Source organism: Sparus aurata, chromosome 16, assembly GCF_900880675.1.
Source record: "Sparus aurata chromosome 16, fSpaAur1.1, whole genome shotgun sequence".
In the NCBI taxonomy this organism is placed as follows: Eukaryota; Metazoa; Chordata; class Actinopteri; order Spariformes; family Sparidae; genus Sparus; species Sparus aurata.
In genome coordinates, this window is record NC_044202.1 from 8,994,611 (window position 1) to 9,012,933 (window position 18,323).

Genomic DNA, 18,323 nt, shown 5'->3' on the forward strand with positions numbered 1-18,323 from the left:
ATCAGTTCTAGTAGCTCCCACTTTATATTAGGGTAAATACGGTATATTTATCAAGAGATGTTCATGTGAATTATTTGTGCCACAATCACGGGGGAAAGCGGTGTCCGACCTTTTTGAAGAATAATCTAGGGCATTATTACAAGAATCAATCGACTGCTAATGTCAAACGAAAAATGTACATGAACTAAATGTTATGATAGCAATAACAAAAACACTCCAGATATCAGAAATCTCGCCATATTTTGTACTCCCCGGTGTGTTTTTTACACCCTTGATGAACCAAAAAAGGAAGAAAAAATAGTGTTTATAGTGTTTATAGTGCGGAAAATGTCAAATTAAAACTGCCGTGTATGTGTGAATATGACTGTGACGGTGTAGGATGGTTGAGAGATAACTGTAGGATCTGACAGTAGAGATGAAACGATGGAGAGGGTTGGTGGGGGGGGGGGACTGCCAACTCCCACCAGCACCGGCCGAGCAGCAGGGCAATCTGGGAAAGGCAAACAAGAACAGCATGCGGCTCAGTGTGTCCAAACTGTGGGAGGAGGAGGAGGAGGAAGACAAATTGTAGGGAAGGGAGGAGAAGAATCCTGTAGTGTAGCGACACAACTTTATCCGAGTATCTCGCAGCTGGAGAAAATTAAAGATCAGAGCTGTAAAGTCTTCGAGGGTCTCGGTGGGAAACACTGAATCACAAATGTGCACGACAGCCCCTCCGCGTCCATCTCTCAGTGTCATCTGGGTTTGAAAGATTGCCCTCAGCCTTTACATTTAAAGCCACACTTTCCGAGAAGTTCCCCTCCGACTTCGCCGTAACTTATATTTGCGCTGGTATTGCGGAGCATCCGTCACACGGACGGAGACAGACCACAGCTTATTTATCACGGTCCTCGTACAATCAAGCTGTCTCCGGATCCCTCGAGGCTCAGTCGACGTGAGGTGAGAAACCTCTTGCGAAACGTGGCCAGGTGTGTGAGAACAGGGAGGGAGTGTAGGAGTAACACGGACCGATGTCATGAATGTGGGGATTTTTCCTTTCATGCCCTGCCTCTCTTCGACATGTGCAGAAAACACTCGTCGCCTCCGTCGTTACACTCAACCTCCTGATGATACCGCACATGCCTGGCCATCGCAGCTGAGCCTGACAGGAGGTGTGATATGAGGAGCCGGAGGCAAAAGATCCCGCTACGTCCTGGAGGTATCTGCCACGAAGGAGTCTATGAAATGGCTGAAAATATTGAACAACGCTCAAGGCGTCTCTATCAGAACAAAAAAAAAAAGGCCAGGAGAGAGTCTGATGTAGAGCCAGACCTCCTGGAGGAATAAACACCCGGAGTAAAGTCAGATTGTGCTCTGATCCCGAGCTGTTTACGAACAGGAGGAGAGCCTTGAGATAACTCTTGTGGATTTACCTTCACTCCTGTGTATCAACCTGACTGCAGCAGCGATCCACGGCGGTGACCTCCATCGCCGGGTGTGTTTGGATACAAAAACAACCGACAGTGCCAACGGAAAATACATAAAATGGCTCCACACTGCTCGTCCGAGGCCATCAAAGTCTGCAGAAGCCCTGAGATCACAAATCGATGCGTGGCCAAGCTTTTGCTGTGAAGCTCCAGAAATGTCTCGTGGACTATGAAACTTCGCCCGACCTTCCATCGGCATGAGGGTTGTTTTCTTTTTTTGTGAACTTATCTTTTAAGTCTTGGTCATTAAGATATCAACTTAAGGACTTTGCAGCCACGCTAGCGGCTTTCAGAAGCTGTATTAAATGCTAACATGGTCAATATGATTGATGTAGATCCAAACCGTTGTCTGTTAGATCTCTGCCGATCCGTCGATCCTTTTTCGCTCGGGTCCCGGTTCAGAACTAATGTCGTGAGTGTTTCTTACAGACACGGTGAGTGTAAAGTTTTCACAGCAGCCTAAACCAATGTAGGTGTCCAAGATTTTATTGCTCTCTAATAGGGGGACTCTTGTTACTGAGGCTAATTGGAGCAGATGAGTGTTTGCCAGACTCTTACCCTTTGGCTTAAACAGAGGGGGAAAAAAAACACGATTGATGTGTTTCATACATCCAGGCCCAAGCTCGGAGGCCTGCCCACCTCATTATCTACCCCAGGGCAGAGGCTTCCTCCTGGGCTTGGAGTCGCTGATCAATCCCCTCTCTGTGTGTGTTTAGGGGGGGGGGAGCTGGCTGCCAGACAGATGCTTATGGCAGGAGCTCCTCTTTTCTGCACACACACACACTGGATCCTTATTAGCAATTACAACGCCAGAGGGCCTATTTATACACATCTGCTGAGACGGGGCGCAGCAATGGAAAGAGACACATCCAGCAGCACTAATCAACTGCAGGCCAGTCCTTGTAAACTAGAGGGGAGGGGAGGATGGAAGGAGGTGTAGGGAGAGGGGATTGATGGTCGGGGGTGGAAGGGGGAAAAACGAAGGAATCAAGGAGTGAAGGAGGAAAGAGGGACAGCAGGAGGGAGTGTCTGGGCCAGGCATGCATATTCAATTAGAGAAATCAAGACCAGATTCTGCTTAGTAACCACCGTGACACTCATCTTTCCAGGGCCTTGGCTGGTCATCTACGTACGTTACGAGTGAAACTCTGCCGGAGCCTCTGGATTGATATGTTCAGCCAGGCTCCAACAGGATGCTGGGGGATCCTCACAGGAGCCGAAGGCGCTCCCCGAGTTACCGTTTCTCAAGACGAGAGGTCGACCAGGACACGTTTCTGGATTTCACGCACTGAATTTGGATGGGTGGTGGAATATGTTAGAGACGAGGAGTTTCGTTTCAGATATTAACCTCTTTGTAAAATAGAAAATAAAGTCACAGTGTTTGATTCAAGAACCGGATCTTTAAAGGAATAGTCAAGATTTCTGGGTTCCCTTCCTCAAGAAGATCTATACCATTCTTGTGTGTGTGTACAGTACATACTAAGTAACCATCAGCTCCTGGTTAGCTTAGCTTAGCATTAAAAGCAGAAAACAGTTATCCTACATTTAGCGGAGGCTTTTGTCCAAAGCGACTTACAGTAATTCACACATACACTGATGGCGGTGGCGGTCATGGAAGGTGCTGACCAGCCCATCAGGAGCAGTTTGGAGTTCCAGTATCTTGCCCAAGGGCACTCTGGTACACAGATCAGGGAAATCAAACCAGCGACCTTCCGATAACAAGATGCTTGCTCTACCCCTGAACCACAGCTGCCCTTAACCTGGCTCTGTCTGAACCTAAAATGTTTCCCCTAGTTTCCAGTCTTTATGTTACGCTAAGCTTAGCATGAGATTAGCCTCATACTGCACATTTGTGAGAGTGGTTCCCTGCTTTTATGGTTTGTGTCCCCTAAAAACAAAACTCTGCCTACTTCCAGGCGTCCTGTCCATGTCTGCGATTAGAAAGAGAGTGAATTATAACATTGCAACATGTTAAATTTTGGCTCTCTCCTCTCCCACTTATCATCCTGTGACTGCCTACATTAACACTGAGACCCATTTAGACCCCCAGATTGGGAACCCAAGCTTTAAGAAGCATTAAAGGGGGATCACCTGTCTTTTGTGTAGTTTTCCTCAATGAATTAAACAATAAGAATGTCTCAGTTCCCGCCGTCATTGCTGCAGTAAGCATGGAAGTAATCGTGTATTTTGTGTGTATTAAACACTTCAACAGCCTCGTAGAAAACCCTTACTACTAATGGAAAGCAGTGAGGGAAACGACATTGACGTATGTGAAATGATTTTCGAGCCGTTTTAAAGATCGCCTTTTAAGAGAGTGAAAAGTAAAGGGTTGATTTCCTGTTCACACGTTTTTCTGTCGCGCTCTGAAATCACATTAACAGGTTTTTTTCTTTGGTGGCGGAAACTCGCCCACGTGTCGGCAGACCGGCAAAACGTATAGGCTATTTTCACAAATGAACTTTAATGTTCTAAGTGGTCTCCTTTAAAGAGATCATTGTTGTATGAGAGACAGATGTTGGCGGAGGCGTGTGTGAGTTCATCGGCCCATATTAAAAAATACTGGCGGGCCTGATTTTACAGCTCGGTTTGGTCTCACACATCTGATGCAGCTTAAAGTCTTCACAGTTGTGCTCAAGGATACGAAGCGTTCTCTCTTTTTTCATCAGGACTGCTGTGTACTTTTGATTTATTGTCTGTTAGCCATAAAAGCAGGAAGTCCAGACACGCTGTGGTAATCTTCCTGAGAGAGCTCATACAGGGTTTACACATCCTCATTTACTGGAGTAGAATACACACAATTATTTATAACTAACAGTAGAAACAAACTCTTGTTTCAATATATGTTAACTCTGACGTGCCGATTTGAACTGGTATCTGTTCTGCCTTCAACATCCCTGTGGTTTTATTTTAGTCTGTCTGTCTACCACACTATCTTTCTATATTTTACCACTAGGAGTCGCCAAAGTCCTAAAAGTTTCAAACGCTATACAATCTTCAGAAGAAGGTCAAATTGTTCATACTTTATTGTAAATCTGGCTAAATTATGTTAATATTAAGCCTGTTGAACCTCTTAAAATTAGCTTTATAGCAGCAAAATGTACTTAATGTACCAAATATTTAAGTAATCATCATGCAGAGTAACCTTTATTATATAATTTGATGGAAATGATGTACAGATTGATGCACAAACCTCCTCAGTGATGTAGCCTGTAAATAACCAGTCAATAGCATTCCAATAACCATCATTAATTAACAGTTATTTCACTGTTTCCAAACAATGACATGCTTAAAAACCATTCATCAAGCACTTCATATACGGCTTATATACACCTGTCTTGACGCACAAATAATGTTTATACATCAGCTACACAGCATTTATCAATCATTTACAAAGTATCGCAAACATCACTTGCAACTAAACATTAAACAGTTGCTTGATAAAAGATTTATAAAGCATTTCATTGATCGTTAACGTTGAAATAATGCCAGTTTCACGGCACATCGTAAGATTGAGTTTGACGTTTGTACACTGTAATGCCATCTACATTTGCTAATCTATGTTGCTGAATTCTACAATATGAATGTTTTTTCTTTTTTCTCACACTCTTTACTCTTTTTACGTCGAGTGCCACGAAAAATAAGTCTTTAATTCACTTTGTCTGCTTTCTCATTTGTTATTTGTAGATGTGCATTTCGTTTTTTACGCTGCCTCTCACGTCGACCCCCGCACTGTCCACCGGACTGTTTCAATTAATCTTTTTATGAAGCTGACTTGAGGAAGCTCAGCACGTTCTGCATGTATGCATGAGCTATAATAGATGTGAGACACTTAATAAGCTCAGGAGTCTAATTTCTTACAGCTTCGTGACTGAGGGTCTCTGATTCCTGCTGACACAGCAGGTCTTCACTTCCCGCTCAAAAAAAAAAAAAAAATAACCGGCAGCACTTCACTTTAAGTGCAGTGTAAGTCAACGTTAAGTGCTTTATGAATGTCCCTGCGTGATGCCTCCGTTGTAATCATGTCAGGAAATTACCCTCAGTTTAATACATTAAGGCTCAACATGGAGCCAGAAGTGTAATCGGTGCACGTGCGTCTTTAAAACATTAAACCGTGAACTTGGCTAATGCTGCGGGCTTCGCGCGAACATCCGGATCGCACCACAAAACGTTGGTATTTACCGCGCAGAGAGCTGAGTGAGGTGGAGGTATTTTGCATTCTCAGAAAAAGGGCGATTATTATCGAGGAGGAATGCACACACACACCAGCAGACCATTTTAAAACAGGGAAACACTGCGCTCCTCCACCTTTGATGCGGAGATGAATCAGACGGGGAGCATGATCCTCCTCAGGATACTGATATTTTATTGAAGTCGTTTTTCCCTTTGTATGCCTTACCGAACTAAATGGAACAGCAACAAAATAACAAATACATGTAAAAAGAATCATAGTAAGGACTGAAAAGGTGCAGGCTGAAGCCGTAGCTTACAATGTCAACCCCTCTCACCAAACTAAATTTAATAAATGTATGAACAGACATTTGTGCTCCATTACTCAACATCCTCTGCATGTTTTCATCTGTTGCCTCGGTGTCTGTGGCCTTGGTCGAGCTCTTGCCTGTGACACTGAGCGTCTTTGTTGCAGGGAGAAGGGTGACAGCCAGACGGACGGCCACGCCGCCTTGACTGTTGGGTCCTTGTTTGCGTCTGTTGCCACGGCAACCGTCATGCTGCGGATGGTCAAGGCATGGCGGAGGTGGTGGTGGCTCCTGCGTGATTCATGGACGGTGAGGGTGGCCGTGCGGAGCAAATGTTTGGCAACGGAGTCCGAAAAAAAAACCCCAAAGAGGAAGCATCTGGTGGATCTGCAAAGGCTCAGGCCGGGCCCTCAGCCACTCCAAGCCACCCACACTGCACCGACATGAGCGGGACTGATGTTTTAGCTGCTTTTCCACTGCAGGAACCCTGCGTAAGGACTAGGAACTTAAATGTATTTCCACTGCAGGGACCAGCACCTAAATTAAGTTTCTGGCGGTATTAATTTACCTCTGAAAAAGTCCCTGCTCAGACAGACGGGTACTTTCCAAAAATGCAGGCCCTTTTGGGTGCGGCTTGTTGTTTAGAATGCCAGAGCCTGTATGTTTTAATGCGCAGCGCCCTTAACCCCCTAATCCCATACCCAAACCCCCTAACCCTAACCCCAAACCTAACCCAAACCCACATTCCCCACCACACACATAAAATGGGCATTCATTTTCATTTCAATCTCACATTTAAAGCCATCATGTAGCACAGCTTAAAAAATAGGACATTTTCAGCATTTGCAATTCCGTGAGGGAGGTTATGTAACAGGACTAAAAGCCTCAGCAAACCGACTATGCAGTGACGATGTTTTGCCAATTAGTGTCAGGCTTACTCTGCAGATCTTCTGGTGAAAATCGTTTGATTCTGATCGCCCTCTGAGTTAAAGCTGAGCTGTTTTCAATAACCAAAACATAGCTCCAACTAAAGAGTGGTTCATACAGAGACAATAAAAACAAGGAAGGACACAAATTTAAAAAGTGTTTAATCAGAACGTCCACCCTCAATAACAGGAATGAATCACTTTCAGACGACAGAGAAAACAGAGGATAAAAACACACGCACACAAAATGTTTCCGCCGAATCAGAACGCAGTTCGTTTGCTGTTTTTTATTGGGACTCGTGAGCCTGCTGGGCTTCTTCGATCTTGTTTCCAGGCAACATTTTTTTTTTTTTAACTGCTGGGCCTGAGCCTGAAGACGAAACAGAGATGGATTTGCTTAGAGTCAAGGTCGTTGCTAACCTTGACAAAGAGCATGGAAATGTGTGATAATGAGCAAATGCATGCAAATGATTTGGTGGATGAATGACGAACATGTGCTCCTCACCTTTCAAGTTACAAGGTTTCTAATTATATTTGTGGCTCTCAGCTCCACCACGTCCAAATCCTGCGAGAGAAGAGAGACAGAAAGCGTTACATCACTGGACCGACCGCAACCTTGATGAAAAACTGTGAAAAGATTTCATGGTTTCAACACAGAAAGGCTTTTACTTTGGAAATCCGAGAGTGAATTTACACTACTTCCTTCACTCAAGATAAGAGTCAAACCAAATAATGTAACTCCTGGTTTATTGAGCGTGTGACCCTGTCAGGTGAAAGTGTGTGCTTTGAAAGGATCTTTTACTGCCTCGACGCAATCAGATACAATACACACTTTTTCACTAAGGGCGTTTCTGGCCAAGAGTCTGATAAACAAAGGTGAGTGAACCTCTGCTGTCATGGCTGCCAGGGCCAGCCTTTGCAGCGTTCATTTTACATCAAAGTTTAGACATTAGGATAGAGGTGTGAGACTCGCAAACTGAGCTTCCAGGAAATGATTTGAGGAGAACATTCTTACCTCCTGGTCCGAACAGTGCAGCATAGCAGGGCTTGTTACAGTACGGCTTGCCTTCATGCTGTAAGAGGCAGAGTTGTGTCAGCGTGGGTGTATTGGAAATATAAAAACATTTAAAAAACATCAAGGCACTTGCTAAAATATGTTCAAATGAGTCCAGTCTTTTGGAGGCTGTCTTTCTTATCCGTACATCGACCGCACATTGACGCTTCGTGCTTATGTGGAGCGATACCAGACGAGTTGCTGTAAAATGCAGTGACGTTATCGATATGCGTCTAACTCGCTATCCCTGTCCCGCCATCAGCGTGCTGTGTAGATTTCTTAATCAGCGTGACATGATTCCGCTGCGACCAGACCAGTAACTGACACGCAGATGTCAAAAATCGAAGCTGCAAACCTGGTGTTGGTGAATGAACTAACAGGGCCAAGAACGATCGGCTCCGATCAGTTCTGAAGCCTAATTTAGTCATGTTGATGATGTGTGTTGAAACTGTAGAGATAAACCACAAGCTTCTTTATCAGACTACATTAGTGTGTTACACATGCAGCCTCAGATTTGCCTTCCTCCAAAGTAAGAGAAATCAGAATTGTGTGTCAGTTATAAATTCCGATTGCACCACGGAGCCTCTCGAATGTGATTTAGAACAACAAGCTAGCTCTCCCATCATGTAAAAGTGTACTTGACTAGTCAGTTTGTGGGCTGTAGTAGCCAGCAGAGCGCTGTCACCGTGGGAGGTGCTACGAAACAGAATGCTTTTGTGTTTTTTTTAATAACGTAAGTGTTAAAAAAAGTACTGCAAAATCAATAGGCTGTCAGATTTGACGAAGTGCAATCAGAACCAAAATCCTTCGCACACATTAAAGACTAGAGGGTACCGCTGTCTGTACTGTTGGCTGTGTATTCCAGGCGCCTCACCTCTGCATGTCCCCCTGCTGACAGCGTCTTTTTGCACTTCTCACACTTCAGACAGGGCCTGTGCCAGTCCTTCCCCAGCGACGTCACCTTCTCAGCTGCCAAACACACAAAAAGACAGAATTATTAACCCCCAGTGTTGAACTTCCACCACAAAGAGAGCTACTGTAGTCTCCGGAGGCGACGCAGGATATCACATGGGTCAGGTCTGCGGTCCGGTGTAATTACTCTCAGACCACAGCATGAGCTCATAGTCCTGTGAATTTTTTGGAGCGATATCAGTTTTAGAGCAACAGCACGCCGTCTTTTGCACACAGCTCTGAGAACACTGTTTGGGTGTGGCGCCCGAGGGGAAAACGAGGACAGACTGTCCCTGAGGAATCTGTCCTCCTCCTGCCTCATAAACTCTGATAAAGACCGTCTTTATCTGCAGGGCCGATCTGCACAAACACCCATCAGGGGGACCGTAAAAAGTGGGGAGGAACTGAGCCCAGCCGACTTGAGTTTCGGATAACTGATGGAGGAGATGGACAAGAGTTTGGACGGCTCCTGCGATCACGAGGATCCTCGCTCCGACGATGCGTACGGTCAGGGAGGGTGAGCACAGAAAAATGCAGAACGCTGAGAAGTGTTATCAAGAGCCGAGTCTGTTTCTACCTCATGTTCGTCGGAACCGAGGAGCAGAAAACTCGCAAAAAATGAACCTCTGCCACATTTTTTAGACACATAAGAGGAAGTCGTTAGCTATTCTGGTTTCAGGTTAAGCCTCTGGCATCCGAAACATTCCCACAATATTAGCATTTGACATAGTTTCCTGCCTAAAAATAACCTGATGTGGCATGAGATTACGCAACGGGCAGCGGAAAATGGAGAAAGAGGCAGGCCTCAGCTCGGAATGAAGTCTGACCGGAAAAATAATTACCTTACTAAACTTCAAATGTGCTCTTGCCTGTCCAGCTAGTAACGGAGGGGAGTCTCTGAGTCCAACCTGATCAGCTGCGATGGCGCCCACGTATGTTGATTTACCCCTTCATTGTACACACATCTGATAAGGCATACTTTTTTTGTGCACGGGCTATTTATTTTACCTGATGATATGGCGAGAAATGGGGCGCGACAGGCTGCAGAATAATGCGATCTGCTCTCTGCATCAAACTCACGCTGTCTGGAGCATTGTGGGACGCCGTCCAAAGTACGCAAACAGACACTCGGACAGATCTGAACAGAAAAACACACCGCGAGGGAGGCTGTTCCAAGTATTCATTCCATCCCAAAAAAAGATTCATGGAGAGGTTGTATAACACTTTGTCAAGATAAAAAAAATAATAATAATAAAAAGAGGCTAGGAATGCAGTCTGAAGGATTCAGAAATGGGTGAATGACCGTGAACACAGTTATACCCTTTTAGCGGCATGAACATTGGGGATTGCCCACAGTGACACAGTACCCCAAGACCGACAGGCCGTTTGTACGATCGCCCGTTAGCGCCCAATGCTCCAAAGGTCAGTTGTTTTCTGAAAATATGCGCTCACTGGAGTTTCTGACCTTGGTTTATATCTGCGAAAGTATTACAAGAATAGTTATGGGAATACATTGTCTTTCTGGCCAAGAGTTGGATGAAAAGATCGATACCCCTCTCTGTCCAATAAATATAAGGCTACAGCTAGCCGCGTTAGCTTATCTTAACAAAAAGACTGGGCACAAAAGGGAAACAGCTAGCTTGGCTCTCTCAAGGCGCTCCAAATCTCCTTTCAGACTCACTAAAATTTTACTTGGCGGAAAGCTGACGCTTCTAAAGGTAACAAAGGGCCTGTTAACCCCGCTAATTAACATGTAATGTCTAATTTCTCGCAACACCTCAGCTTCTTTTTGCTTCTTAAGTTTCAAGCAAAAGCAGTGTCATAAATTGTTTCGTCTTCTGCTCTTTTTTGGTAGCTGAAACCGGACCAAGTTCCCCTTCATCATTCAGTACGGCAGCAGTAGCCTGATTGTTTCCATCTGAGGGCTTCGAAACATTAAGACGGACGAGCAGCAAAGGAGAGGGGGGGGGGGGGGGGGGGGGGGGGGGGGTGGAGCTGCGAGGTGTGATGTTTTTGTGATGTAAGTTTATGATGGAGCGAGAAGGCTTTGGAGGGAAATTGATGCAAACGGTTTAGGGAAGAGCCTCTTCCCATATTTGACCTCAGATATAGTTTGGAAAAAGACCTTTTTTTCTGTCTTCTAGCATGGAAAATGAAAACGATCGGCTGGCTTGTTCTGACCGAAACAAATTGGTCTGCTTGTTTTGGCCACAAGCGGGAAAGTTTATCCACGAAGAGGAAGAAGGGGAAGCTCGGCTTCCCAGGGCTGCACGGTCAATTCATCTGACTGACAGTCAAAAGACTTGGCTTTGCATTTCTGTGTTTGGCCTCGGCGCGTCTCCCCAGAGCAGATTCACTCCGTGTGCACTACCGAGCTGCAGACAATGTGGTCAATGGATTAAGGCTAGAATAAAATGGAGCTGTCCCGTACCTCCCCGGATGCGGTAATTGCTCCCTGCTTTGATGGTGTCCTCGCGAGACGGACCTACAGGATCGCTCTGGAAGCGAGGAGCCATATTTCACGACAGACGGAACACCATCGGGTCATTATTCATGCAGCTCATCCATCATTTTTCTGCACGGAGCACAGATGCTAAACTCCAAAGTAACTTGATAACGAGGAAGTCTACAGAGTGCAGTGACAGTTGTGCAAAAATGTAGTCAGACATGAAAAATAAACAGCTAAGGGTGTTTTACATCCAACACTTACGTGTCTAAACTTTCATGCATTATTGATTGCTGGTACTGGGATAACAGGACCCAAAGGTACATAAAACAGTAAACGACAACATTTTAGATGTGCTTAAATGTTAGCACATCAAAATACTCAGCGCTGGATGAGGCAAGCTCGATACGACTGCAGAAGCAGCAGCACGACAATGCAAGAAATAAAAGTGCAAAAGTCTCGCGCTCACGTCTGTGCGCACCGGTGCCTAAATTTAGCCACAGTTTGTGTGTACGGTCACTGTCAGTCACATGATGTTACATTTTCGGACCATTGTTTTCAGTAATCAAGTACGTTTACTGAAGCACAATACTTTTACTTGAGGATTTCCATTTTCCACTGCTTTCTTCTTTTGTTCCAGAGTAAAAAAAATATTGCTCTTTGGACTCTGCTTCACTTATTTTACTGAGCTTAAGACGAAGATTTTACATGCAAAACTTCTGTTCTGTAAAAATATGATGTGTTATGGATTAAATTATCAACCCAAATTGCATAACTAAATTCAAATTAGCTCCACTTCAACCAAGTACAAGAAGAAAGTACTGCTTGCGTGATATTTAGTGCTGGTCGAAGCCTTCAAATCATTAACCTGAGTGAAAGTAGCAGTTCTAAGATAAAAACATTATCCATAATGCATACAAAGCCAAGTCAGGTCAACAGTATAAGTACCAAGTCTGCAGAATAGTTTGTCCGTGTCATATTATTACATTTTTGGACCACTATTCTCAATGCTGCACAGTAATCAGATACATTTACTCCCAAAGTATTTCAAATTCCTGCTACTTTCTGTATGTCACTGAGGGAAATACTGTACTTTTTCACTACACACAAGAGTTTTAGTTCATTACTTTGAAAATTGGCATTTCACATTGAAATTATGAAGCCTGAATTTTGCATGTAATGTCACACACGTGCATTCTTTCTCGATTAATCACTCAAAAAGTACATGAAGCGGTGAGAGATGAGCTCCACATCGACCAGCAGCATGCAGTACTTGTTGCATGTTATTGCATCAGTGATGATCTGATAATATAACAGGAGGGAGGCATTCTGCACGAAGGAAATTTGAACTTTTCCTACTTTGAATGCAAGTTTTTTTCACGTGTATATCTTTGCACGGTGGCGCTGAGACTTATATGCAAGTGAAAGATCTGGAAACTTCTTCCAACGCTTTAATAATCTCCCCCCCAAAAAATACCAATTGACGTGTTATTTAGCAGCCGAATCGCGTGTTATATAGATTAAAATCGCCTGCTTGCGTCATGTGCGTACAGTTTATCAGCCTGTTGCTTCAACTCAGTTTCCTGTTTCCTCATTTGTGCAGGAAAAAAAAAAGAAAAGAAACCGCTAGTTTACATTGAGCAGGAAATATACAGACTCAGAAAGAAAAGAATCTAAAATCTTACCGAAGTAAACTTCCTTCTGGCAATTCGGGCACTTGGGCATCTTTGCTGCAGCTTGTGTGTGTTGGTGTGTGTAGAGAGGTATCCTGTGGATGAAGTGTGACTGCAGCTCTTCTCACCGGCCCACCTGTTAGCTCTGACTGACCACGCCTCGCTGTGAAGGGCAGATGTGCGCTCCCTCCTGTATTTATAGCACCGAGGAAATAGTGCAACTGAAACTTTTCTGTTTTTTTTTCCCTTCTTCTTCTTCTCTCTGACAGTGGGAGAGGCTTGTGTTGAGTCTGCCTGTGCAGAGAACACATCACACTGGGCTCTGACACGGAGGACTCAGGGTTAGGACTCAGTTATAAGGAGCTTCTTGTATGTATTTTGAAGGTTAATGTGATTTTTAAGGCCTCCCTCCTCTCAAAAAATTACATTTTTAGGTTATTAATTTGGATTTTTATTTTTGTTGGTTTCACGATCATGTGCTTTAGAGGGAAAGTTTCTCACTTTAAATCTAAGTTCAACATGCAAATTACACGAGCGTGATGAGGAATATTAAAGGGGACCTATAATGCTAATTTTCCAGTTCATGATTTTATTTGGGTTACCCCCCAGTCACCTCTGATTGGTCAGCTCACACACGCCTGAGCAAGCACTGCTAACAACAAGAAAACAAAAAAAAAACCTCTTATGTGCCAGGCTAGTCGTGAAACATAAAAATGAAAAATGCAGTGTGATGTCACAAAGTCACAGAATTAAAGTCAAGACTGCTGGCGAGGCGTTTAATGAATCGTGTTTTCTTTGGGAGAGAAGGGCTTCTGTTGTACCTGATTTCCAACTTTCTTTACTTTTACATGCGAACCTATAGAAAAAACAAAAAAACATAATAGGTCTCCTGTAAAATGACCATACCAAACCATATCAGACAAATTATTATGCAAACCAAAGTGGTCTAATTTAATATATTTGATGACATGTTCAACTTTAATGTAAGAACTCTGTACAAAAACACACAAATACAATAATGTTCTTTATTTAGAAGTTGCGTTTAACCTATGCGACTTGACAATTTCAGGTAATTACTCGGTTGCGGTTCATTCTCTAGTTTACCACTAATTAATCTTCAGAATGCCTCCGTGAAATAAACACTAAATTATGAATGCTCTCTAACAAAAGCTTTTCTCGTCAGCAACTTCATTTTCCACCGTCCCCGCTGCAGAGCTGTGTGAACAACCACGACCCAGCATCACAGGGGTCACAAGAGGTCATCGGTCTGAGGTTGTCCTCAAAGGGACGTTTTGCACTGGACAGTGCTCCCATTTGAATCACCCGTCATGTATTACAGAACACAACATCAAATTACCCATAAACTTAAACACAACAAGTAGCATAAAAAGTTGATAAGATGCCATTTTCCGATCTTTAATTATTTACTGTGTGCATGGCGTGAGTAAACGGACCTCCCCGCTGCTCCGCCATAATCTTCTTGATATGCGACTCCACCTATCTATTCAGAGATAACCCATCTGATGAATAAGCCAAGTCCTCAGAGCTTTATAATTGTTGTAGCCATTGTAGGGGTGCATGTGGATAAATAGTTGAAAAATGCAGGTAATGAGCTTAAATCTAAACACATTTGTAACCATTTCCCTTTTTTATTAATAGCGTTAAAAATCTGTTTGGAACAAGACAATGGTGTCGGACTTAAATGCAGCTGAATAGCAGCCGCAGTATTGGCTTGTGACTGCACATGACGATGATGATGTCACACATCTCTTTGACTTGGACTCTGTGCCGACTTTGAGCTCATTGAGTTTCTTGGTGTAATCATTACAAGACAGGCGGATCACGCCCCAACTCCAGGGCGGCTTTTGACCTGATCCTTTATGGTCTCTGTCTCTGCAAGCCTGCGTTTTGTGCGTATGGGCGTTTGCTATCCTGTTATTCTTAAGTTTTATGTGGTGTCTACGCATGCTGCAGATGCACGCACGCACACACACACACACACACACACACACACCTGCAGCTTGCTTGGGTTTGTTTTCGACCACAGTTGAATGATTTCTAAGAGATAGCAAACCCCCGAAGAGCGCTTTAATGAAATCCCCATGGCAACCAAACAAAACGCTGATGTTGTCAGCCTGTCTGTTCAGCGCAGACCTTTGGCTCTTCTTTTCGCTCTCGATCGAAGGCATTGTGAGATTTACTTATACAAGTAACCATCATGACATTTTCATTTTCTAGTCTTGATTCATCTTTGACTGGGGTTGGATGTGGGTTTATTCTCAATCTGGTTTGCAGCGACAGATTTACCTGCAGGTTCTTGCAAGAAGTCCTAGAAGATGAGAGCCTTGTAATTTTCCTCGTTGGGTGAGTCAGAGATGCTCTGCCCTCTGCAGACTAATCAGAGAGCTCATCTCTGCCAGCCACCCAGGTAGCCGAGTGTCACGCCTCAGCGGCACGCACTCTGTTCACTGGTCCCGTGGTCCAGCCAGTGAGGTTGGCCCCCCGATGGGTCCCTCTTACTGCCTTGTAATTACATCTTTCAGCAATCATTCCTCCTCTCTTAAATTAGACAAGATTAACATGGAGGTTTTCGCGTTCTCCATGACTAATCAAGCACAGAAACTGCTACCACATGAGGACATTAATGTGCAGTGGAGATGGCACGTCACCGCACACTTTCTGAAGATTTCAGGCGGCCCAGGCGCAAGAATAAGATGCTGGCTGTTAACGTTTCTGCAACGTTCATGTGTCATACATAGGCTACCTTATTCACCTTTCAACAATATCTCTGATATATATGTTCACGTTACATTTATATGACCTGACTTCCATATCAGAGAAAAGGTAACCAAGCCAGTGACCACAGTTCAAGACTGTGTTTTAACATTTGTATGTGCTACTGTGTCTTTTGACGAGGAACCATGGCGCTTAGACATTTAACAGTGTGACACAACTGGATAATTTTAAGGAGACCTCAGAAACTATCCAGCTGTTTGTGGCAACAAAAACAGATATTGTTAGCCTAAACGTGATCTTTTTTCTGACCCTTAGCAAGTGGTGTTTGTGCCTAAACCTAACCAGACTGTAACCGCAACATCATCAAAGCAGGAAATTGGACCTAAAGAACGTACTTTGGCAATGTTTTTTCTAGCAACTGGGGTGAGATACCAGCGAGGATAGCTTGCGTTCGACAGTCAAGATTTGACATATTTCATGGGATTTTGTCAGTTTATTCCACATCAGATTGTTAATTTTGACTGAAAGTAATAGCTACAAAAAATTCAGATTCTTGTAGAAAATAACACAGTTTCTCCAAGGGGTTTGGCAGGTTACTTTTAAAAAACTGGCAACAGCCCTGACAAATAAGGATTTACCATAAATAGTGTTTATCTCCAAGCTCAGCGTGGAAGGTATTCGCTTTTGTTTTGCAGCACTCTGCAAAGCATTTCAGCATCACATCTGTCAGAATCTGCCGCAAGATTTGCGCTGAAATCTTGTAAAGTGGTCAGTCTAATAATTTACAACTGTAAACAGGGACTAGATTTGGCACCAGATATGTTATTATGTCACATTCCCCCCTTGTGTTCCATTCACATCAGTCAGACACATTCAGACATGCAGTGACCTTTAACCACTGAATTCATACGATCCAAAAAACGAGCTCATCAGTTCGACCTCTTGGCTTGAATTTCACTAAACACAGAGGAGCTACTGTAAGAGCAGCTACTGTGAGCTACTGTCAGATAAAGTGTGTTTTACATTTGGGAGCAAAACATTCAGTGGAATGACATCATAGCCTGCTACATTCATATTTTTTGGGGGAGAAAATCAGCTCCCCACAATGGTAGTTCATCATCCAAGAATCGAGATAAAAACGTTTAATTTGACGTTTAAATTGTGGCAGAAATTAGGAGGAAATTGGAGAGGCCTCTCAATTTGCAGGAAGATTAATGGGAGAAAGTCAGAAATTACATGCAGAATGGCGAAATGAGCCTGATAAATCTCCTGTCGTGGATTCTCAAAATAACCAGCGCTCTGCTTGTTTTAATTGTACCAATATTTCCTGGGTTTCGCTGAATTTATGCGAGCGGCGCTATAATTATACACAGTGATAGATCAGGGTCCATGCAGAGTGCTACACAAGCAAACATGATCTGTTTTTAGGGAAATCGGGGAGGGAAGTAAAACAAGCTGTGGCGGGGTGGCGTCCATCACTCGTACAGCTCTGTCAGATGGAGACCCAGAGGAGGAGGATGAGGAGGAGGGGGAGGAGGAGGTGAGGCTGGAAGAGCATGAAGCCAGGAGGGACCACAGCCTGTTGGAGGAGGACACTGTGTCCATTCAGTGGAGCTGCCAAGTCGTAGAGGGAAGTGCCTCAGTTACACACACTTAGAAACAAAACATTCTAATACCAACATGTATCCACCGTAGATGCAGTCAGTTTTCATTGAGTTTGAAGCCTTTTATGATCTCGATAACCTCGTTTCCAGCTGTGGCGATTAGCCAGCTACACCATCGAGGGAAATCGAGAAGCAGAAAATGACTCTTGGAAGCTTAACAGCAAGATATTTCCCAAAGGAGATGGTGGAGACCAAAACCGAGTTAAAAGTAGAGTTAGTATCAGAATTGGATTTGTTGTTTGGGCAGCAGAAACACGACTCTAAATGAATATTAATATTGCTCCATATTTCTGTCTCAAGATGTGTAACGTGAGGCAGGTTCAGAAAACAAAAGGAGAGCTTTATTTACAATAGAATCCCAAAAAAGCAAAAGAGAGTATAAGCAAAAATTAAGAATGCAGAACTTAGAACCAACCAGAAACTGACGAGGGACAAAAACTGGAACACAAGAGGACAAGTGAGGACACGCAGATGAACTGTCAACAAGAGGAGACCAGATGTACTTTGCTGATGAGCAAATGATGCATACATGTACACAGAGAAAGGGTGAGAAAAAGACAAAGACAGGAAGTGGAGAGTCACAACAAGAAGCCTGAGGATGAATTCCACAAAATAAAACAGGAAGCATTTAAGCTGAAAAAACCACACCATGCTCCCCCCCTTTTTTGCCTCCTATTTCCTGTTTCTATTAAGCATGAAAATCAACAAATCTGCAAGCACAAACTGTTTCAGTGACACTACACTGACACCCCTCTTCTACACACCCATTTGTTTCACATTGTATATCACGCAGGTTCACACAGCTTCGCACACTATTCCTCTCTTGGACACACTCCAGGTTTTTTTCCCCAACGTCTGCGCTCTTATCTCTGCTCGCCTTTGATGCTCTCATTACCTCACGCTCCACATACGTTTCCTCTGATTTCAGCTGG

The 18,323-nt window shown here is 43.8% G+C and overlaps 1 protein-coding gene across 1 annotated transcript; it reads right to left on the reverse strand.

Moving 5' to 3' along the window:
• Nucleotides 1-7,012: 7,012 nt before the first annotated feature.
• crip1 (cysteine-rich protein 1) lies at nucleotides 7,013-13,183 on the reverse strand. Its single transcript, XM_030443835.1, has 5 exons — nucleotides 13,004-13,183; nucleotides 8,796-8,890; nucleotides 7,883-7,940; nucleotides 7,373-7,432; nucleotides 7,013-7,237 (listed from the first exon to the last, which is right to left on the reverse strand). The coding sequence occupies exons 1-4, from the start codon at nucleotides 13,041-13,043 to the stop codon at nucleotides 7,392-7,394; spliced, it is 234 nt and encodes a 77-aa protein (XP_030299695.1). The 5' UTR covers nucleotides 13,044-13,183; the 3' UTR covers nucleotides 7,013-7,237; nucleotides 7,373-7,391.
• Nucleotides 13,184-18,323: the final 5,140 nt, after the last annotated feature.